The sequence below is a fragment of the Citrus clementina genome, unplaced genomic scaffold (genome assembly GCF_000493195.1).
Source record: "Citrus clementina cultivar Clemenules unplaced genomic scaffold, Citrus_clementina_v1.0 scaffold_2, whole genome shotgun sequence".
In the NCBI taxonomy this organism is placed as follows: domain Eukaryota; kingdom Viridiplantae; phylum Streptophyta; class Magnoliopsida; order Sapindales; family Rutaceae; genus Citrus; species Citrus x clementina.
The window spans coordinates 30,329,309-30,353,657 of NW_006262688.1; the positions used below are offsets into that span (position 1 = coordinate 30,329,309).

The following is a 24,349-nucleotide window of genomic DNA, read 5'->3' on the forward strand; positions in this document are numbered from 1 at the left end:
TTTGAGCTTGAAATGGCCAATTATAACTCGTCTCTTATTTTGACTTTTATCTATTATCAGTTACCCAGACAGCCAAACAGTGGCGAAGCAAAGTTGACTAAAATAGTTACGAGTGTTTAGAATCTAATCGGAACCGCCCAATCAATCTTATCCGTATAAATCCGATATGTAAAAATTTGATTCGTGGATTGGTAGATTAGATTGAATTAAAAATTTAAAAATCCGCAGTTGGTGGATTAAATATAGATTTACTTCTGTAAATCCGTAAAAATTCGTAAATCAGTAAAAAAAATAAAAAAAGATATTTATTTAATAAAAAAATTAAACTTGTAAATATGACATTATACTCACTAATAAATAAATAAATTAAAATATAATTAAATTAACATCATGTTATGTCTTATCCGATAATAATATAAAATAAAAATAATTAAATAAAAATTATAGCTTCCAGGCAATTAATTTTCATGTACTGATCTAAACAAATGAAATTTTTTTCTTTTTAGTGTGTTATATTCTGAAACTTTGAATGTATTTTTTAACTTTATTTAAACAATTAATTTATTTAAATCTTATTTAATTTTAAATTTGATCGATAGTAAAATTATTTTTATATTAATTTTTTATTTAGTTAGTTCGTGGATAGGACGTGATTAAAAAATTTTAGCCTACAAACCAATATGTAAAATGGTAGATTGGGTTAAAACCGTATCTGATCTACAGACATGTGGATTGGATTTGGATTGAATTTCACCAATCCATGGATTGGATTTGATTAAAAATTTATAATCCGCAAAATCGTGGATCAGATATGGATTGATATCCAATCCGTAAAATTCGATCCGTGAACACCCCTAAAAATAGTTATGAAATCTTCATTTTTATGATGCGTTTACTATATGGAATGAGAATGCGATGAAATGAGAATGAGTTGGAATAAGAATGAGATTCTAATGTTTACTTACAAAAAATAAATGAGAATGTGAATGTGCATGATTGTCTTTAATGTGTTTACTTAGCAAAATAAATGAGAATGAGTAATGAGAATGAGAATCAATTTACCAAAATACTCATAGTATTAAATAATGTAATTTTCATTAACTAGATATATGTGTAAATATTATTATAAAAATAATTTTAATTAAAAAAATAAAATTAATAATAATAATAAATGTTAATAATGATAATATTAATAAAAATAATAATACAAATAATTAATAATAACTAAAATAATAAAGTTAATAAAATTTAATAATAATAATAAAAAAAGAGTGATGTTCTAATGTTATCTGATTGTTGATGACCAAATTTTTTTATCACATATATAGTTTGCACAAAACCCGAATGCAAAGTATATGTATTTCCGAAAATTAAAAAAAAAAATTAAGCATATGTACTTTCTCTTATTATCTAGTAAAAGTTATATAACAAAATGACACTTTGTCAAAATTTAAATTTCCTTTTTTCTTTTTATATATTGTGTACAATATAACTATGAGGGTAAGTATAAATCACAACTAAAATTTAATGCAAAAGTCCATATAAATATATAAATATATAAAGAGAAACGCAATATATAAAATTGTAGAAGCTCATAAATTTTGACAATTACATGTTGGAGAGATTTAAATAACGCTCCACCTTAAGATAAGAAAAAGAGGTGTCGATGAATTTATTTTAAAATATTTATAATTTTATCTAATGCCTTTATTAAAAAATAAAAATTTCAAACTTTGAAATGAAAATAAAGGTTAATGAAAGATATTCATGATTTTTCAGCAGAAATTAAAGATGTAAATTTATGATTTCTATGCTAAAATGTAAATTGATTTCTTAAAACAAAGTTTGTATTAGGCTTGGGCAAGATTTATGATGGATAATGTATGTTCTGGCCTTTTCAAGTTTTTTTTTTTTTTTTATATTTTATTTTATGACTAGAGCTTTCATAGTAATTAGCAAATATACATACATACATACATATATATTAGGGATGTTTTGGTACCATAGTAATGAAATAATTACTCAAACCAAAAATTTATTACATTTTAGGTTAAAAACCTACCAGTTTAAATAAAAAATAACAAACAAAATGCTCCCCCGCCACCCCCCCACCCGCCAAATATATATATGTATATATATATACATACATACATTATATATTTTAGAATATGTGTCGGAGAGGAAAAGGGAGCTAAAGATTAGGTAAAAAATAGGTAGTGAAAGTTAACCGGCAAGACACTTCTTAGGTTACCTCAAAAGCTAGCATTTTTTTTTTACTATAATTTGGACGATTATATCAAAAATGTTTCGTATAATTCGTACATAAGAATAGATCATTTCACCACAAATCATAGTTTATAATTTTATATCGATTAGTGTATACTGTGATACATATTACTTACTCATTGTAAGATATTACGACAAACTTTAGTGTTCAGTGAATTATTTTGAGGGAAAATATAAAGGGATTATGCCTTTGATCTGAGAAATGGTAACCAATTTGGGAACGAACAAAAGAAACCGATGAGCATAGGGGATGGGTTTTTCCAGCGACGGATACTGAGGAACCAGGAGCTGAGCCTGACCCCTTGAATGGAGCCAAAACTATAAGAGGCCTGTATGAGCTCGCAAGTACAAACTACTCAAGGAAGTTCACTGTCCCTTTATGTTCACTTAACTAGTGATCTTCATTTGAATATTGCTCTCTATGTTTGCATGTGCTAACTTACTTGAGTGGTTTTGTTCTATACTAGGTACTGTGGGAAAAGAAGTTGAAGACGATTGTTAATAATGAGAGTGCGGAGATAATCCGCATGTTGAATACTGAATTCAATGATATAGCTGAAAATGCTTCTCTGGATCTGTATCCATCTGATCAGCGAGATCAAATTGATGGGACTAATGAACGGATATACAATGGGATAAACAATGGTGTTTATCGATGTGGGTTTGCAACAAAGCAAGGACCTTATGATGAAGTAAGTCATTTTCTCGCCGCAGTAGTATTCATTTCTAGAAATGATTTCGTTATTCACACCTCTGCCATTTGCCGTGTCATTAAGAGTGTACGTTGATTCTTTCTGCAGGCTGTTAGGCAGCTGTACGAAGCATTGGACAAATGTGAAGAGATACTTGGCAAGCAACGATACATTTGTGGAAACAGGCTGACTGAAGCAGATATTCGGTTGTTTGTCACGCTTATAAGATTTGATGAGGTATCCATATTGGATTTTAACCTGTTCTGCAGCAGCTCCATTTTTGTTCACTCTGTTTTTTACCTTTCTTATCACTATTTTGGGTAGCCAAAAGGCATATATTAACCCTACCTTTTAATGGTGATGACATCTCTAGAAGTTTGCAACCTAATTCCGTGGTCTTTAGTGTTTGATGTAGGAGAATGCAGTAAAATTGTTCATATTGGCACAAAACTGTTATGATGTTCTTCAAATCGGTGTAGTTTATTAGAAATTGTTTTAGCATATGGACATAACCGGGACACAAAACCAGTATGCAAGTATTATTGACTTCTTTTTTTAGGATTTTTGGATTGTCATCGCTCACAATTTGGCTCAACGGGAGAAATAAACTGATATTTGGAATCAGAGTTTTTCACAAATTTTATCTTTCATTATATGCATCTGATATTTGGAGGTAATATTTCCAAAATTAAATAGAATGTTCCAGGCAGCAATATCTGTGTTTATTGTGAAGATGGTATATGAGTGAACTGTGGTTCCCTTTTTCTTATTAAACTACACTTATTTGTAGGTCTGCTCACACACACACACACATATTCTGAATGGAGGAATGCAATAATTAGTGCTAAATCAGGCAACTGATAAGATCTCTTAGTTTACTAAAACTATAGCTATGTAAAGTTGAATTGTAAATCAGAACATCTTGAGACAGATCTTATCACTACATTTTTTGTTTGCTAGTTTGCTTTGAACTTAATAGTACTCTTTAGCACTTGCTGTAGTTTGTCTGTTCATGCATCTCAAGGATTTGAGTCCGTTATGCTAACAGGTTTATGCAGTTCACTTCAAGTGCAACAAGAAACTATTACGAGAATATCCAAATCTGTTCAACTACACCAAAGACATATATCAGATTCCCAGCATGTCTAGCACTGTGAATATGCAACACATCAAGCGGCATTACTATGGAAGCCATCCTTCTATCAATCCATATGGGATCATCCCTCTTGGCCTTGATATCGATTATTCTTCACCCCATGACAGAGAAAATTTTTCTGCATAATTTCCATATTTCTACAGTGCCTAAGATGAGCTTGGTCATTGTTTATAAAAGCATTTACTGTTTAGACTGTCAGTCGAGATGTGTATATATTCTGTGTGTGATGTTATTGTTGATGCTGAAATCTGAACCAGTTGGTTAGTGACTCAATATCAGATTCCTGCATCAGCATTAAATTTGTTTGGTGGGAAGCTGCTGGTTGATCTCCAAGAATATTCTCTGACTATGAGCAGAACATTCATGAGCATATAATCTTCAAGCCGATGATCAATGAGTACCTGAAATTACAGAGAATGGTCAGAGGTGCCAGAAGTTTTTCCGGCGTAAACCCTCCGACGCCCAAGTCAGTTATGGGGTTTACAGGAAAAACCAAATATGTCATTTCTTATATGGCTTAATAAACATTGCCTTAAAACCAAAAGCCTTTTGAATAATTTGCAGAAAAGTAAAGTCGAATATCCAGAAAGAATTTCTTAGTGAGATCAAGAGAAAAAGAGCCCCCCGCGGCATGGTTTTCTCGGGGTTTTTATAAACACCCCACACCCACGACCTTAGATCGTGACAATAACCATTGATTGATCAAATTCGTGCTCTGATTTTTCGGAGGAGCTTTGTGGTGGTTTATTTTAACTGAGTCTTGATTCTTGGTCATCACCTGGTCGAGGTGATCTGCTCAAGCTCATACCACCTGGTCGAGGTGATCTGCTCAAGCTCATAGCACATGGTCGAGGTGATCTGCTCAAGCTCATAACACTTGGTTGATGTGATCTCCTCAAGCTCATAGCACCTGGTCGAGGTGGTCTGCTCAAGCACATACCACCTGGTCAAGGTGATCTGCTCAACCTCATAGCACTTGGTTGAGGTGATCTCCTCAAGCTCATAGCACCTGGTCGAGGTGGTCTGCTCAAGCTCATACCACCTGGTCAAGGTGGTCTGCTCAAGCTCATACCACCTGGTCGAGGTGGTCTGCTCAAGCTCATACCACATGGTCATCAGCTCAAGCTCATACCACCTGGTCAAGGTGATCTGCTCAACCTCATAGTACCTGATCGAGGTGGTCTGCTCAACCATTTGCTCACTTTCACTTGAAGGAGATCATGGTCGCTCTATTTAATTCCTCAAACACCAGTCCCCCAGTTTCTAGTGTTGAGAGTAAAATGAATCAAGACTGGAAACTATAGAGTTTATAATTTTTTACAAACTTAGAGCCTTAAGCAACTTATTTTACTTCCTCTGCTGACCACGCCATGGGTGAGCAAGTATCATCAATTTAAGGTTTTATGACTTATCTAGAGCATGTTTCAAGACTTTTAACCTTTAACTGACTTAAGCAATTTTAAGTTACTCTTATCGGTTTAAGATCTTATGCCTTACCTAGAATAGGCTTTAAGGCTTCTAACCTTGCACTTTAATCTTTTACTAACTTAAACAATTTTAAACAAGAAAATAAAAAGAATGATTTTTTTTTTCAATTGCATCTATTTTATTTAAAGTCATACATAATCCAATTCAATAAAAAAAGATTGAAGCAAAACTCGAACTGTGATGTGTATGTTATCGATTCATAGACTGATTTTTCGAGGAAGCATGCCCAATCAAAGAATTAATCAGGGATCTGGATTTATGTCCATATATGATACCGTTATCATGCTTAACAGTCAATAAATGTACACTCTTGTCAAAGCAAGTAAATGACTTATTGTACAACACTAATAACAAGAATATGGACCTCATACCGTTGCATGTGAGATTTCATGAATAATCATGCAAAAGAATCAGAAATTCTAGATAAACGTATGACTTGACGACCAAATTGAAGCTTGATTAAGAGCTAAGTGAGTTTACCGATCTAATTCCGAGTATTTTTCAGTAGACTCCTGAGCTCTTTCTGAATCCCGAGGTGCCTCTGGACATGGCACTGACAACAATTTAAGGCAACGGATTTGTTTAATTTCTTGCGGTCATTTTGTCGAACGTCTTCTGTGTGTTATTTTGCATCACTACTTCTAAAAATCCTCTCTAATAACTTGTTTCAAAAATTACAAACTCCACATCTCTGCATCCAATCAGTAATTAAATCCTCATTCCAAATGTTTTAATCCATCATAATCATGCTGAAACCATGGCATAATACAATTGTAAAAGTGGATGAGATCTTAGCATCTAAACTTGGAACTTATGCAAAACTTTAATGGCAAGCACATGACCAAAAGTTGCCTATACAGCAATAAGCATGTGGGCACTAGTTTGTGATATGATTTCATATATTCAATATATGTTTATTTTAAACTTGTGCTCTGTAATCAATTTCTCATGCTCACGTAAATGAAATCATAAATTGGAACGGTGAGAAGCACACTGAACTTCTTCAATTAGTATCATGTTAATCCACAGATTTTACTATATTCATGCATATAAATTAAGCAAACTCAAACTAATTGTTCCATTTGATTTTCTACTGTGGAATAGATCAACTGTAATTCAGTCCCACCAATCAAGAAAACCAAGGCGATTGCATGACTTTCATTGACTAAGTGCATTGACTAAATGCATGCATGCTTGTTTAATCGGTCAACATGCTTAAATTGACCAAATTTACGATTTAAACAAACAGCTCTTGGAATGGCACAATTGAATCCGAGAATTAAAATAAAATCAATCATCATTAGACTCATGGAGAAATAAATTTAAGCAATACCAAGACTGTGAGATACGAAATTGATCATTCAATACAATAAATCACGCATATAGATAAGTAAATTGAAGGCAATTACCGATTTGAAGCTTGCAAACATCAAAATTATGTTACTTATTAACGATTAATTGGATTTTCTTTGGTGGATTCGAAACTAAAATAGAACTTGCTCTGATTCGTGCATGATAATATCCAGCCTTCGCCATGATAGAGATAAAAGTTTGGCTTTTTGTAGCGTTTCCCCACAGACGGCACCAAATGTTGATGCTGAAATCTGAACCAGTTGGTTAGTGACTCAATATCAGATCCCTGCATCAGCATTAAATTTGTTTGGTGGGAAGCTGCTGGTTGATCTCCAAGAATATTCTCTGACTATGAGCAGAGCATTCATGAGCATATAATCTTCAAGTCGATGATCAATGAGTACCTGAAATTACAAAGAATGGTCAGAGGTGCTGAAAGTTTTTCCGGCGTAAACCCTCCGACGCCCAAATCAGTTATGGGGTTTACAGGAAAAACCAAATATGCCATTGCTTATATGGCTTAATAAACATTGCCTTAAAACCAAAAGCCTTTTGAATAATTTGCAGAAAAGTAAAGTCGAATATCCAGAAAGAATTTCTCAGTGAGATTAAGAGAAAAAGAGCCACCCGCGGCATGATTTTCTCGGGGTTTTTATAAACACCCCACACCCACGACCTTAGATCGTGACAACAACCATTGATTGATCAAATTCGTGCTCTGATTTTTCGGATGAGCTTTGTGGTGGTTTATTTTAACTGAGTCTTGATTCCTGGTCATCACCTGGTCGAGGTGATCTGCTCAAGCTCATAGCACATGGTCGAGGTGATCTGCTCAAGCTCATAACACTTGGTCGAGGTGATCTCCTCAAGCTCATAGCACCTGGTCGAGGTGGTCTGCTCAAGCACATACCACCTGGTCAAGGTGATCTGCTCAACCTCATAGTACTTGGTCGAGGTGATCTCCTCAAGCTCATAGCACCTGGTCGAGGTGGTCTGCTCAAGCTCATACCACATGGTCATCAGCTCAAGCTCATACCACCTGGTCAAGGTGATCTGCTCAACCTCATAGTACCTGATCGAGGTGATCTGCTCAACTTTATAGTACCTGATCGAGGTGATCTGCTCAACCATTTGCTCACTTTCACTTGGAGGAGATCATGGTCGCTCTATTTAATTCCTCAAACAGTTATTAAATAAATTTATTGTGAATGCTCTCTCTTGAGAAACTTCGTAAATAAATTTCAGGGACCAGAGGCTTACTGGATTTACTAAAGTATGGGACATTGCATTTTGAGAGAAACTGGGATGATTTTTTTCCCCTAAGAAATTCTATGAATGGTGTATATTAAGTAAATAAAAGCACTAGGTCGGCTATGCTACTAATCTCCACCCCGGCATGGATCACCTCGGCCAAATAGTACGAGCAGAACACGGGGACAAGCATGAACCGATCATAGGCGATTACCAACCAGAGGTATATACCGAGCCGGTACCCGTCCCCCAAAAAAGCGGGAACACGATCCCACAGAATCGCGGTAGTTGCGCTGTTTCCAGAACCGTTGCGGGAGATGCGAAATCCCACATTTGCCCATAATGCAGCGGTTAGAGTTCCGGGAGGGGCTGCCACTACCCGAAAAAGGTAGGGTGAAGGGCAAATGGGAACGTGGGGACAACGGCTATAAAAGAGAAAGAAATCGATGAAGAAGTGGATAAAAAAAAAAAGAAGAGAGAGGGAAAACGCTGCCAAATTGCAACCAGGCCATTTCCTTACAAATTTCTAATAAACTTCTGGAATCCAAATTACATTGTTTTCCCGTAAACACCTTGTGCTAACTTAGGCATCGGAGGGTTTACGCCGGCAAAACCACCGGCGTCTCTGATCCGTTTTTAGTGAGTGCATGTCTATTGAGAAAAAGGAGGACGATTCCAATCCCAGTGAACGAGCAACAGTAGATAACACAAACGTTGGTGAAAGAATCTAGTCGGTCAAGAGGCGAGCAGATTTCAGCATCAACAGTGTATCTGAAAGATTATTGCGATTTTGTATTGATCTTGATTTTTGTGTGGCCGAAAGCATTGTAGAAGCCATCTTTGGTCGTGTGGTCGAAGCTTAGCTCGACTTCTTATTTTCTCATTTATATAGTTAGTTGGATCAGTACATATAGTGGACGTGTGCATTGGCAGGTCGCACCTACTTAGAATGAGAATTAATCACCTTTTAATTTTCTAATTTCTTAAAAAAATCTTAATCAATTCTTATGAGTACTTTAGTTAATTAAGCTTCATAAGAATTTACATTCCCCACCTTAGATCCCATAAAGGCAGAGATGGAAAACGGCAAGAAAAAGATAGAGATCAAGAAAATAGAAAATGCAAAGTCAAGAATGGTCACCTTCTCAAACAGAGGTCAACGTCTCTTTCAGAAAGCTCTTCATTACACCACCTACACTAACTCTCTTGTTGCTCGTCTCCTTATCTCACTCGCCGGAAAAACCCTTCATTCCCGGCTTTCCTCCCTTGGACACCGTCATAGACAAGTACTTAAAACGACAGTGGAGAAAGTAGTAACGTGGGTGCAAGTGATGCTAGAAGAGAAGGTGATGAAGGCATCTGAAAGTGTGGAGTGAGGAATGTGAAGAAAGTATTGGAGGAGGTGAGGGACGGAGCGATTAAGAGGGCAGAGGATAAATTGATACACTCATTTGCAAACTAAATTGATACAAATATTTTGTCTCCGACAAGTCAGAGGCAGAGGATATGATTCACAAATTAATTCTAGTACAATACTCAGTGTCAGTGAGCATATATTGAATCTCTGCTTAGTTTGCATTATTGTTTGCCAGTAATATTTGTCTCTCTAACAGCTCTCTGACTACTTGGTGAGTTCCAGGTCCAACTTGAACTCCTCTCCAATGAGTAGTGATAGCTTTGAAATCTCTACTGTAAGAAATTGTGCATTACTGTTTACACTTGCCTTAATCACTGAGGAGTTCTTGATCAACTTTCTTCCTGTGCAAGTCTTCAACTTATAACCCTTCAATCTTTTAAACTTTTCCAGTCCTATAAAAGTCACTTTGTCTATGATCCACTTCTGACCCAAAGCAAAATCTCCATTCAGAACCTCTGATCTAATATTAACATTACTTTTTATCATTTGGCTATAAAACCGCACGAAACTCCACTTGCCTGCCTCTTTCCCCATCTCCACTTCTTCTCCATCATCCAGGAAAACTTCGCCAGTGCTAGTTTCCTTGCTGCTGACAACTACTAAAAGTTGGAATGGTGTCTTACGTGCAGCTTTAGTTGTCATGGCCTCTCCTTGCAAGGCCAAAATGTTACCTTCCCGAACATGTACGTTTATATGATCAGGTGGTGCGTCAAGTGTTATTTGCTTTCCCAAGTTTAGAGACACTGAATTTGAGTAGTTGAAAAGATCAAACCAGTTTCCACTGGGGAAGTATGCATCCACTGAAACTGCTCCCGACTTCAATACAGGTGACACCATAACACCTTTGCCAATAAGAAATTGTGTATCTATTCTGTAAGTTTTTACATCATGGGGAAATGAGAAGAACATTGGTCGTGCAACGGGGGTCCCTTTCATATGTGCTTCATACATTAGTGTGTAAAAGTATGGGAGTAGCCTGTGTCGAAGCCCGAGCACTTTCCTGGCTGTTGCAGCAACCGTGTCCCAGAGGTAGAGTTCCTGCCGGATCGTACCAATACAAGAGTGATCTCTTGCGAAGGGGTAAAAAGCCCCTAGCTGCATTTTGAAAATATTTTGACATTAGCTTCATAAACACTTCATAAGACAACTAAATTAATAAAAATCTACTTTCACTGCAATAGCAATAGGACTGCTCATAGAAATGGTCTTTTTTGGTACATTTTCCATTGTGTTTATAGTGTCAGAATATAATACATTAGAATCTCTGAAAATCTAAACATAGTTTTAGAGTCTTACTTGAATCCACCGTCGGCAGAGTTCTTCAGTTGTGTTACCAAAAAAGCCACAAATATCAGCTCCAACCATTGGGATTCCAAAGAGTCCAAAATTTAAGATGGATGGAATTGAGTACGCTAAATCATTCCATGTGGCAGCATTATCTCCAGTCCAATGTGCTGTGTATTTTCCAGAGCCAACAAAGGTTGATCTGGAAAGTATAAATGGTCTTTTACCGTTAACATTGATCAAAGCTGCATGAGTAGCTTTGGCTTCCAGGAGTCCATATAGGTTATGAGTGTTATATTCTGTAAGGTTTCTATAATGTAGAGCTGTTGCTGGAACAGTTATATTGTTAATTGGTCGTCGTGTTCCATTATTATTAATCTTGTAGGGAGGATCATCAAGGGTTGAATGTGGCGTGGGAAGGGAAGTAATGAAATTAGATAATTCATTCATATCAAGCCAAAGACCATCCATAGGAAGAATATCTCGAAACAATTGGATCTCACCTTTCCAAAAGGTTTCAGCAGCAGGATTTACAAAATCAGGATAATAGACTTTTCCAGGCCAACCTTCTCCCAGGTAAGGGACGCCGTCACGTTTTATAAAGATATCAGCCTTTAATCCTCTAATGAAGGTTCCGTAAGTCTCATTCACATTGATACCTGCAGGAAAGGCACAACAATACGTTTACTATTGTGAAAAATGAGCTCTAATCAGGTTTATTGATCGACACGATAAATTAACTGAAAAAAATGTTTCTGCGGTGAGATAATTCGTTGTCTATAACTACATACCAGGATCCAAGATGAGCACATATCTCTGTCCATTTTGATGGAGCGTATTTACAAAATTTTGCATTGAGTTCACTGGAAAGTTGATGGGATCCAGAGTGAAATCCTTATATCCATCCATGTAATCAATATCTGTCCACATAACTTCAAGAGGGATGCCAGCTTTTGCATAGCCAGCAACCACAGCTTTAAGATCAGACACGTTTTCATATCCATATCGACACTGATGAAATCCTGTGCATTAAGACACCGTGAAAATCAAATTGGGAAGAACGAAATAATTGGTCGTGCCATCACCTTTGCTTAGCTCTCAATCTAGCTTAGAAGAGTTATACACCAAGAAAATAAACAAAACTCAAGGTAGATAGAAGAATCCTTCAGAATGAATAACTTATCAAAGCTAGTAAATCAAATTGTGGTGACTCTATATCTGATTCGCTAATAAGCTGACTGAGGTGCTGTAATTTTTAAGTTATAATGATTGTGATTATGAAATAAAAATTAAAAGTATGTAGTAAATAACCATTTTGACAAAAATAATTAAGGTATTTTAGGTTTTTCATTATACAAGCGGCGTATTAAATTAACTTAACTTCCAAGCCACAACAGCTAATATTTACCAAATATTTTAGTGTTGTAACTTTTAACCTATAGTTACCTGACCACAATGCCAGACAGGCCTGAGTAAGATAAGAAATGATACTTTAAATTTCTTTTTCTCAAACTTACTCTACAATATATAACTCATGGCGGCAAGTGGCCAACAAGTACAACCCGTATAGTATGATCTCAAACAAATGTATGGCAAATATGAAGAAATTTTCGAATAATTTACTCCAATTCATCATATTGCAACATAGAGAAGGATTAGATTGCGTATCAGTATTAGCGCAACTTATCAAAACAAAGTAAGCAGGTATTCACAGAAAAATATACCAAAGGACCAATATGGCATAGGGGCAGGCCGACCAATTAACTCCGTATATTGTTGTATGACTGAATCCGGCGAAGGTCCGGGAAAAAAATACAAATCAATAATCCCTCCAATAACCTTGTAAGTAATCCTGTCACCAGTATAAACGACATCCATGCCATTGCTGTTAAGAAGCAGAACACCATGTGTTGTCCCATTGGGCGACCTCACATCAATATAAAAAGGATGAGAGCCATAGAGATTAACATCAACATTTACTGAGTACTCGTCAGCATTCCACAAAGTTAGAGTGTCATTGGGAGTCAACTTGAATGATTTCTTTGTGTGCTCTCCAATTCCATACAGATGAGACCTTTCTATTGGTAATGCTGAAGAGAGTTGAATGTATTGATCCTTAAACACCAAGAAAGTGTCAGAGTTTGAGGTTTCAGGTGATGTGTCGAAAAGAATGTCGCCGGAGGATCGCCGTGTGACCGAGAAGCCAAATGGGGTGGTGTGGAGGGTGAAGACTAAGTCTGAGGTGGGGTCGGAGAGGAAGTGGTTTCCTGGCCCTGTTTGGTGGTTTACCGGTGAGTTTAGTCTGTTTTCCGGCAGCCAGCAGTGAGTGCAATAGGATTGGCGGGGGATGATTTCCTGCGGGATTTCCCATCTTTGTTTTTTGGAATCTGTTATTCGAACTCTCAAACGGTCTTTTGTCTCAAAGCCGAAGGGAAACAGAGCATAATGAGATCAATCAATCTTAGAGTCACAAACCAAAAATCATCAAATATCACTAGCTTATCGAATTTAGAACTTGAAACAAGTCTTTCTCGCTGACTGCTTAGTCCAACAGTCAGTGAACAATACATAAAAGCAAGGAACAATTAAATTGTAAATTTTAAAACCTGGCAAAAAGATTGAGGCTCTGAATATCAGGTCCGTAAACAGAGGAGGACCTGATGAGGCCAAGTCCAGCAGTCAACGACTTCAGTGAGGAGTCAACAGCGACTGATCGAACAGAGTAGCCATACCCAACTGATTCTTTATCTGCAGCTACAAACATGCAACAGAGAAATAAAAGTAATAATGAAAGATATCGATGATGAGAAGAAGCAGCAGTTTTTTCTGTTTGCTTCATTTTTTCTAAGATGATAGAGTCCACTTAGCCACACGTTTACTGTTCACACTTTGAGCTAGTGGACCTCAAGGACAAGCACTCTGGCAGTATCTTGCAATGGCCAATTATATAACTCTTGTCTCTTATTTTATCTTTTATAATTTACCCAGATAGCCAAATAGCGACGAAGCAAAGTTGACTAAAAGTTATTGAATATTCTTTTTTGGTGTTTGTAAAACCAATCAAGTAATCCAATTTTTACAATCTCTCAACTCAATTGAGCTTGTCCGGCTTGCTGCTCTCCACAAGTAAGCATTGTTATTTATATATGCATCTTTATATCGGCAAATGACTCAATTTTTTTTTTTTAAAGAATTTAATGATTGCCTTTCGAATATATCCCGGAAATTTTGGCCATTGCAAAAACTCTATATTAATTGTTTTGATTTTTTGAATTTGAAACACTGGTGCTAGAAAATTATGATCTCAGACTTCAGCAGCAATTCCTATATCTCTAATTTATTTGGTAATTTAAATGATTTCTCAAAATTCTAAGAATTTTTAGTATTCTATGTACATATATCTAGTTTCTACATATTTAAATTCATAATTTTTGGCTTTATATAAAAATCATAAAAAAGATCATAGAGTTGGGCTACTGCAATCTTAGAAATTGTCTTGCAGAATTGCAGGGGCTGATATGTAAGTTCATGAATAAATGCCTTACAAATTTTAATTCAAATTCCCTATTGTCTCCTCTGATCATCAAAATTTGAATCACTATTTTTAAACACATATAACTAAAGTAATGAATTTTCGAATCAGTAGTCCTATGTTCATATTGTCACTGGACAATTTTGATTTTTTTTTTTGGTGGAAAATAAATTTTCAAGATTTTTGTGAACTCTGATTAATCTTGTTAAATTTTATATTGAATGCCAACATATGCTGTAACACCCCAGTCCGAAATCCAAGGGTAAATATGTCCACAACTCACATATGATTTAAATAACTCTTTACAAACAATAAAATTCGAGCCTCAAATACAAAAGCCAGCGGAATAACTTAAAAATTTAGCCAAACCATCTACCATCTTCAACTTGTCACTCATCACGAATTAATCCTGACTTCTGGAAATTGAATCACAATAAACTATAATGAGTACAAAACTCAGTAAGCAAACTAGTTTTTCTTATAGAAAATACATACATACTTACACATAATGCAATGGATGATATGCCATGATCTTTTGGAAATACTGTAAAATAAATTCATAAAAATCTCTTTCTGTCGCTTTCAAACTTTCTCATTTTCTTTCAATGAAATACGTATCTTGCAATGTGGCACTTTGTGCTGTGCGTGGCACTTTGCGGTGCTCTGGCCCTCAAGAGGTGGCCCCCGCATAGTCTCAAGAGGTGGCCCCCACACAACTTCAAGAGGTGACCCCCAATGCAAAATCTCATAAAACAGAAATTCTATTTGCTAAAATCCACTTTCTCATTCATAGAAAACTCAATGCATTTTCGTGTTCATGCCAATGAACCATCACACATACATATGCCCATGTACCCATTACATAACAACACATCACATAAACACATGAGCAGAGACATATAAATCCATATTCGTACATATCAAAATAGGATTTTCATACAAGTCAAACATATATATTATTTATTGTGATTCGTTTTAGAGTCTAGTTCACTTACCTCTTGGCATCCTCATGTAACAAATGCGTACTGATATCATCAACCTAAAATCATCAATAAATTCTCATAAGATATAATCAAATCTCAATCATAAACTCTAATGTCCTCAAATATCTCAATTTAAACAACTCTTAAGCTCAACCTCAAATGTCCTCAATAATCGGCCCTCAAAACATATCAATCCATACTTCTCCGATTTTTAATAAATTATTCTCTTATTGGAAAAATCTCAAATTTTACAGACCATATGCTGACACATTGAAAGTTCATTGATAAAAATTTCATAACATAATTCCTTCAAAAACTATTGAAAATAATTCACGTTTCAGACATCATCAATATTGTCAAACAGTTTTCTGTTTTGAACACACTTGCTTTACAAATACAAAAAAATTTATTGCTTTATCATAAAATCATGAAAATTTCCAGAATCATACTAGACATATATAAAAATCATTGGTCCAAATTTCATAATTTTTGAAGAAGTCTAGATATGGTAGAAATAATTTCGTAATTCACGTTATTCACTGAAATCATAAATTTCCAGGTTTTCAGACTTGAATTTGAAAAATCATAATTAATTGAAATCTTATCCGATTAACTTGAAACAAGTTTCAAAACGTTCTAGACGATGTCTAGTTTAACATATCCAAAAATCAGAATCAAAATCAAATTATACAAAGTACTATGATTTCCGTAATAATTCACTGTCAGCATATTTATGTAAAATCTTTGATTTCTACTTCTATTACAATCATGCTTCTCCACAACAATTTAATAGAAACCAATAATTAAAACGTACCTCCAAAACTTCTCCCAACAATAACAACTTGATCTCATGTGTTGTCTATGGCAAAAACTAAGAAGAAGAAGAAGACCTTCTTCTCTTTTTCTTTTCTTTTCTCTCTTCTAATGAAAAAGGCATCTTGTTCTATTTATACTAGGTTAAAAAGAATTACTAAAAATTAAAAAGACTTAAATACCCTTAGGAGATTTGGGGTATTACATGTGCACAGTAGCTTTTTGTAATATATGTGATTTTTACGATATAGTTATATCTTTTTAGAAACCAGCTCTTGTAAGATAGTCTAGAGTAGTTTAGTGAATTGATATGCTTGAGTAAATGGTTTAAGGATTTTTGGGTTTTCTTATCAAAGTCATAATCGAATAGAATGTTGATAAATATCTTATCTTGATAATTATAGGCCAAAAGTGAGCTCATGTGATTGGGGTTATTATTGATTGCTTCGAATCAAGGTAAGTGAAGTTATGCATAATGTTGAATATAGTTATATATGTAAATATCTAGGAAAAGAATAATATTGTTCATATGGATTGACATTATATGGTTTTGGAGTTATTCTACTCTTATAACTTATGATAATAAATTATATTTTGACTAAAAGCTTATTTAAAATGTTTTCTTAAATTGTTTTAAAAATTGACTTTAAAATAATTGTCTTTCCATAAATTATTTTATTTAAAAATATTTTTAAAGCTTTGCCAATTAAATGCCTTATAAGAGCGTTTTATTGAACTATTATTAAATGATTAATGTTGAAAGACTGAAAATTGTATCTAAGGTTTTGGCTCATTGTCTGTAGTTGCTATTACTGATATTACTGAGCAACTAACTATATTGTGCGCACCTATTGATGATTATTGTAGGGTAACATACTCTGATTGAACTACTGACTCGGTCATTGGGGATGTAGGTGACTTACTGAACTACTAGCCAAGTCACCGGGAGTACAAGCATGAACAATTGAACAAATGAAAAGGTTTTATTAATAAATGATTTCTTAAATTATTATTTATTAAAAATGATTATTTATGTTATAATTTTATTGATTATGGGTGTTAACGTACATATGTATTAGATTATGAAGTAATTACTGATTTTCTAATTTATGGTACTTCGTAATGATTAGTATGTATTTTATTATTATTAGTAACTTTATTCATGAGTTTGCTTACTAAGTTGACGACTTACCCATCGTCTCCAACATTTACAAATTGATTTTAGAAGTGTAGATTTTTGGGTTTAGAGAAGACGATTTGTTAGCTAAAAAGCTTTGGTGTTATCTTGATAAATCGATTGTTGCTATTTTAATTATTGTTCAGAGTTTTTTTTTGGAGGATTATTGTTATATTTATTATTTTAGAGATCATCTTTCAATTATCGATAATATTGATTTTCTTTTTGGAATAAAAATAAGATTAATGTTATGAGCTTTCATTCCAAATCCCCTTGAGATTCTTACGTAAATTTCGGGTGTTACAGCCTTACATGCACCATCTTGATTCTGTCATTACTTGGGAAAAAGGAGCTTTACATGAAAAAAATTATCTTTCGTTGCTACAACTGCATTTCCAGCTTTGAGGTTTGCATCTCTTTTCTCTGCATTCTTTTCATATTGGAGGGCTTAAAAGAGTTCTATTTGACGTATGGTGAAACCCGTTGAGATGGAATGGTGCTGATCTCTTGCAACGGGTTGCTAGAAGGTTCGAAAAGTAAAGATAATAATTACAGTAAAAAAATTGAGTTAAATGTACAACCGTCCTTCATTTTCTTGCTCATTAATCCACAGAATATCACAAGGTAATATTCCATCTTCTTACAATTTTCTTGTTTATGACTACATTCATGCATAGATTCAGAATTCAACACACTGGAAATGTGAAATATTTTGCATTTGCTCTTGGTAATTGTTGATGCGAGATTCCGGTTCTCCTCGTTCTACGATCAGGATCTCTGCTCGATCAACTTCGTCACGACCAGGAGGTCTCCTCGCCAGGCTTCTTCTCCAGAGGTCCCTGCGTACACAGATAAGTCAGAGTACGCCGGTTGTTTTCCCGGCGCAAACCCTCCGACGCTCAAGTCAGATATGAAGGTTCGGGAAAAGCTTGCCACAGGTCTTATGGCGTTTCTTGTGGTTTTCTCCCCTTTTCTCAAGAATGCCAACCCTTTTACCTTCGTTGGCTACCTTTTTATAGGCTTCCTCTGAATCTCAGTCTTCCGCTTTTTTCGAGACGGTATGGGACTCCAACTGCTGCGTTATGGGCAAAACATGGGATCTAGCGTGTTACGCCACGGTTCAGGGGAAAGCGTGGCTGCCATGGCTCTGTGAGACCTTGCGTGTTACGTCGCGGTTCTGGGGAAAGCGTGGCTGTTGTGCCTAGATTCTCGTGCTGGAGAGCACGTCTTGCCAACTGCCGTCGACCGGGTCTCCTCGCCTCTCGATCTCTAGCCGGAATGGCCTTATGCCTTTTATAGGAATTGGCCTCGCGGACGACAACATCGTGGACGAGCAGGATGTTTCTGCTCCTGTTCTTCCACGCGCCAGGCTTTAACGGAACACACCGGTTCGCAGAACTCCGCCATCAGATATCTGCTCGTCATTCCTGGTCCCTTCGACGCATTTGTCCCAAACAGTATCCCTCCCAAACACCGGTCCCCCAGTTTCTGGTGTTGGGTAATGTAGTGGACCAGCAGTAGAAACTCGATAGTACTCGCTCGCGTGGGTTTGGAAAAGGCTGCCAGGAGTCATGTCGCATTTAATTGCGGACGAGGTGACGTGGCAGAAATCCCCCCCTCCATTTGAATTTCAAACCGACGGTTACGAGATCCTCGGGATTCGGCGCAGTTATATGCTGGCAACCCAAGAGTCCGTCCTCATTTGGAAAGCCAAATCCTCTCGAACGGCATATTCACCATTCACTCTGTCTCCGTCTACGTCTCTGTTTCTCCGGCAAAGAAGTTCCGGCACGAAGCCCCCATCCTTGCCTTTCTCCGATTGGAGCAGTACTTCAGGTATTACTTCTCTCTCCTCGGTCTCGGATAGTTTATAGATAACTTCTTTTTTCTTTCGTTTGGGTAGTAGTTGGTGGCGTTGTGGTAGAGTTTAGGGAATGTCGAAGGGCAAAGAAAAGGTCATTGAGGTTGACGACGACGAGTTGGACTTCCCACCTAGTCTGCTCGCTGATCCCGCTTTTGATCCCGGGATCCCTTTAGAGCCCATTAGGTCTAGTGTTGGTACTAGCGCTAGGAGGATGTCTCCCCAAACAACCTCCTCGAGCGACAGTAGCGATGAAGAAGGATCTTCTGGATCGGAGAACACCTTGAGTGAGGGTCAAGGGGATGATTCTGGTGAGGCGTCCCCATCAGGAGCGCCGCGACCAGAAGGGAGGAGTAGAATAGGAGGTAGAGCCCTATCGCGGGACTACGCTATTGATTACATGACGTGCACGACCACGTTTGATGAGCTCGAGGACCTCCGGCTGAGGTATAGCATTCCTGGTGAAATACTTCTCAAGGTCCCAGGAAAGAAGGATGCTCCTAGCCGGCCTCCTAGGGGATATGTTACCCTGTACCTGGATAGCTTTAAGTACGGGCTGAGATGTCCCTTGCAACCTTACTTTGCCCGGGTACTTAGCGGGCTAAATCTATCTCCTGGTCAGCTGAACCCAAATGGTTGGAGAGTGCTCTCTGGTCTGTTCATATTGTGGGACAGATGTTGTCAAAGCGAGCCCACAATTGATGAGGTGAAGCACCTGTACCAGCTGAAGAGCAGCCCCAAAGATGCCGGTTGGTACTACTTCCAATCTAGCACCAAGACCAGGAAACCCATAACCGACCTCCCTACTGGTGGTGGTGGGAATTGGAAGAGAAAGTTCTTTTTTACTGGGGGTCCTTGGGGTCAGGTCGCACAAATGGACGGGAAGGATTACCGGGTCCCGCCCCGTTTCACGGTCCCAGGTTGCCTGCTCGCTTCAGATGTCTTGTATCCATAATTGTCCTTGTTTTATTGGCTTGTCTCTAACCAAGTGTCTGTTTGTGTTGTAGTTTCTTGGGGTGTCCACTTCCCGCTCAAACCTGACCAGCTCAAACGGGTCGAGGCGGTACGGGCCAATTCTTGCTCGAGCCGAGAACTGTTAAGCACATACAACTTGCTCGAGTCTCGCTTGATACTTCCTGGCCATTGGATGGAGGACGCTGTGATTGGGGCCCTGACCCGAAAACGTTCTCGACCTCCAACCACGAAGGGGGACCAGAGTAAGGATGCCCCTACTGCAAAGCGGGCCAACGTCGTGCAGCAGGCCCCACCCTTGAAGATTTTACCTCCAGCCCCTGAAAAAGTTGGGGAAGCCAGTGGAGCAGCCACAGGTCCTGCTACCTCTTCTCTTCCTGTCGGGCCTCGATCTCGCTTACCCAACAGCCGAGCAGAACATCTGGTCCCTTACCTCAATGAGTTAACCAAACTCGTGAGCAAGAAGGAGCTGGAGGATTTTGACGGCCGCACCTTGGGTGAGCTGGTGGGGGCCATGCAGCATAGCGCCTTCCACCTCAGCTGCATGACCACCTATTACAAGGCTAAGGTGGGCCGCTACGACCGGAAGATGAAGGAAGATATTCAATCGGCGACGACCAGAGCTGACGTTGCCGAGAAGAAAGCAGGGGAGCTGAACCTTGAGAACCTGAAGCTGATAGAGCAAGAATCACTTGCTCATGCCTTAGTATTTTTTTCAAACGATTTGGATTCTGCTGCCTCCTCGTGGCAGAGCAGATCCTGGCATGCTTGGCTTCTGTCTCGCCATAAGACATGCTCTGAGACTTGACGAGCCTTTGCATGCCTTAGTATTTTTTTCGGTTTCAAGCGAATGAAATTCGTCGACGTTACATTAATGGCAGGATTTGACTTACATGAAATTGTTGGGACATAAAACATAAAAATAAAAGATAAACAGCATGAGCAGAAATTGCTTTAAAATGTGAGCAAGTCTTACTGGAAGTATTTTCGGAGGTGTGCTGCGTTCCATGGGCGTTTCACTTCGTGGCCGTCCGCGCGAACCAGCTTGTAAGCTCCGGGCCCTGCTATCTGCTTGACTCTATACGGCCCTTCCCAATTCGGTCCCAGCACTCCTTGAGTCGAATCTTTGGTGCTCTGATTCACTCTTCTCAGTACCCAGTCTCCGACCCTGAATTGCCGTATGTTCACCTTCTGGTTATAATACCGAGCAACCCTCTGTTGGTGAGTGACTGATCGCTCGGCTGCTTGTTCCCTCCTCTCCATTAGCAGATCAAGATTCAAACATATCTGCTCATCGTTCTCCTGTTCATTGAAATGATCTGTCCGGTGTGTGGTCGTTCCTACCTCAGCCGGCACGACCGCTTCATGTCCGAAAGCCAAAGCGAACGGTGTCTCCCCCGTTGCGGTTTTGTGGGTTGTTCTGTATGCCCATAGCACACCTGACAGCTCGTCAACCCACGCACCCTTTTTTGCTCCGAGCCTGGTTTTCAGAAGCCTCTTGACTGTCTTGTTGGCTGCTTCTACTTGTCCATTCGATTGAGGGTGAGCAGGCGAGCAATACTTCAGCTCTATCCCGAGGTTCTGGCAGAAATCCCTGAAGCTGTGATTATCGAACTGCCTGCCATTATCCGTTACCAAGGCATATGGGATCCCGTATCGACAGACCAGGTTTCTCCACACAAAGTCTGTTGTTTTCTTCTCTGTGATCCTGCTAAGGGCTTCTACCTCTATCCACTTCGTGAAGTAATCTATAGCGACTATTGCATGTGTTGCTGCTCCTCGTCCCTTTGGCAATGGGCCGATCAGATCAATTCCCCATTGAGCGAATGGCCAAGGGGAGGCCATGGAGGTGAGCTTCTCTGGTGGTTGGTTAGAGAAATTTGCAAAACTCTGGCAGCTTGCACAGCTCCTGGTCTTCCTTTGCGCATCCTGGTGCATCGTCGGCCAGAAATATCCCTGCCTTAGAACCTTGTGGGCCAGGGACCTCCCGCCAGAATGATTTCCGCAAATTCCTTCATGTACTTCCCTCAGCACGTAATCCGCGTCGTCATCGTCCAAACACCGAAGGAACGGTAATGTATATCCTCGCCGATACAGTACCCCATCGATCATCGTGTATCTCGAGGCCTGAGCTCTAATCTTCCGAGCCCGTAGCTTATCTGGTGGTAAGACCCCGTCTCTAAGGTATGAAACTATCGGGTCCCTCCACGAGCTTTTTTGTTCTATCCGCAACACCCCCAAATTTTGCTCGATACTCGGGCGAGACTTCACTTCTAGGGGGACCGACTTTGGCATTTTTGGGTCGGCTACGGCTGCCATCCTAGCCAAAATGTCTGCTCGACTATTCTGCTCCCTGGGGATTTGTATCACCTCCACTGCTTCGAACTTCCCCATCATCTGCCTGACTATCCTTAGGTACTGTTCCATCTTCTCCTCTCTTGGTTGGAATCTTTCACTGACATGATTCGCAACCAGCTGGGAATCGGTTCTGATCTTAACTCTGTCCGCTTTCACGGCCCTAGCCAATTCCAGCCCTGCTATCAAGGCTTCATATTCTGCCTGGTTATTTGTGGCTGCAAATTCCAACTTTACAGCATAAGAGATCTCCTCCCCCTCTGGGCCTTCCAGGACAATCCCTGCTCCTGAACCCCGCTCTCCTGATGACCCATCCACAGATATCTGCCATACTTGAGTTTCGTCGTTGCCTATATCTGCATCTTGCTGATCCAAGCATACTTCGGGCTCCGCGAACTCAGCTACGAAATCGGCCATTGCCTGGGCCTTTATCGCCGCGCGGGGTTTATAGTCTATGTCGAATTCGCTCAGCTCTACAGTCCATTTGACGAGCTGACCAGAGGCATCTGGCTTGTGCAGAATTTGACGCAATGGCTGGTTGGTTATTACCGAGACCGGGAATGCTTGAAAGTACAGCCTCAACTTCCGAGCAGCAACCACAAGGGCCAGTGCCCATTTCTCCATCGTTGGGTATCTGGTCTCAGCGTCGAGCAGGGCCTTGCTGGTGTAGTATATCGGATACTGAATTCCTTCTTCCTCTCTCACTAGAACGGAACTGGCGGCCCGATCAGATACCGCCAAATACAGATTCAACTTGTCCCCATCCCTCGGTGTGGACAGTAGCGGAGCTTGCTGCAAGTAATGCTTCAAGTTCCGGAAGGCTTCCTCGCATTCTGGGGTCCATTCCGTTTTCTTTCCCCTCCTTATCACTTGAAAGAATGGCTGACACTTATCTGTAGCCTTGGATATGAATCTGCTCAACGCCGCCAACCTCCCCGTGAGGCTCTGCATCTCCTTCAGGTTTCGAGGAGACGTCATTTGCACAATCGCCTGGATCTTCTCGGGATTTGCTTCAATCCCCCTATGGCTCACCATGAATCCCAGGAATTTCCCTGACTCGACCCCAAAAGCACACTTCTCCGGGTTGAGCTTCATCTTATACTTCCTCAAAAGCTCGAACGTCTCCTCGAGATGTCTGACATGTTCCTTCGGGATTTTGGACTTGGTGATCATGTCGTCCACGTACACCTCCATGGTTTTCCCGATCAAGGGCTTAAAGACTTTATTCACCAGCCTTTGATAGGTGGCCCCAGCATTCTTGAGACCGAATGGCATCACCCTGTAACAGAACAGACCTTGGTTAGTGATGAAAGCCGTGCTCTCCTCATCCGGCTCGTACATGGGGATCTGGTTGTATCCCGAGAATGCGTCCATGAAGCTAAGCAGACCATGTCCAGCCGTTGAATCTACTAGCTGATCGATCTTTGGTAAAGGGAAGCTGTCTTTTGGGCACGCCTTATTGAGGTCTGTGAAATCCACACACATCCTCCACTTGCCGTTTGCCTTCTTTACCAACACCACATTTGATATCCACTCTGGGTAATTGACTTCCCGAATGAACCCTGCTCTCAGAAGCTTCTCCACCTCATCATTTACAGCCTCATACCTCTCCTGGTTGAAGCACCTCCTCTTCTGCCTTACTGCCCGAGCACCTTTCTTTATTGCCAGCCTATGACATGCTACCTCTGGGTCAATCCCTGGCATGTCCTCATGTGTCCAGGCAAACACG

The 24,349-nt window shown here is 39.0% G+C and overlaps 2 protein-coding genes across 2 annotated transcripts; one reads left to right on the forward strand and one right to left on the reverse strand.

Moving 5' to 3' along the window:
* The first annotated feature begins 2,523 nt into the window (after positions 1–2,523).
* On the forward strand, positions 2,524–4,368 carry LOC18051696 (glutathionyl-hydroquinone reductase YqjG). Its single transcript, XM_024191143.1, is given in 5 exon segments — positions 2,524–2,556; positions 2,559–2,662; positions 2,753–2,978; positions 3,087–3,215; positions 4,027–4,368. Coding segments are annotated over 5 exon segments (726 nt in total). The 3' UTR covers positions 4,261–4,368.
* A 5,333-nt stretch (positions 4,369–9,701) lies between these two features.
* LOC18051697 (alpha-glucosidase) lies at positions 9,702–16,338 on the reverse strand. The gene is made up of 7 exons (XM_024191452.1): positions 16,257–16,338; positions 15,455–15,498; positions 13,534–13,681; positions 12,652–13,352; positions 11,719–11,949; positions 10,940–11,586; positions 9,702–10,738 (listed from the first exon to the last, which is right to left on the reverse strand). The coding sequence occupies exons 1-7, from the start codon at positions 16,292–16,294 to the stop codon at positions 9,848–9,850; spliced, it is 2,700 nt and encodes an 899-aa protein (XP_024047220.1). The 5' UTR covers positions 16,295–16,338; the 3' UTR covers positions 9,702–9,847.
* Positions 16,339–24,349: the final 8,011 nt, after the last annotated feature.

Bases quoted from the DNA above. Each gene is read 5' to 3' on its own strand.
- LOC18051697 (XM_024191452.1), bottom strand. From the start codon at position 16,294: ATGAGATCAAGTTGTTATTGTTGGGAGAAGTTTTGGAG. The intron at 13,682-15,454 runs GTAAGTGAACTA...GCATGTTTGTAG, and splicing joins TTACATGAGGATGCCAAGAG to CTGCAGATAAAGAATCAGTT. The intron at 11,950-12,651 runs GTATATTTTTCT...CTTAATGCACAG, and splicing joins TATGCCATATTGGTCCTTTG to GATTTCATCAGTGTCGATAT.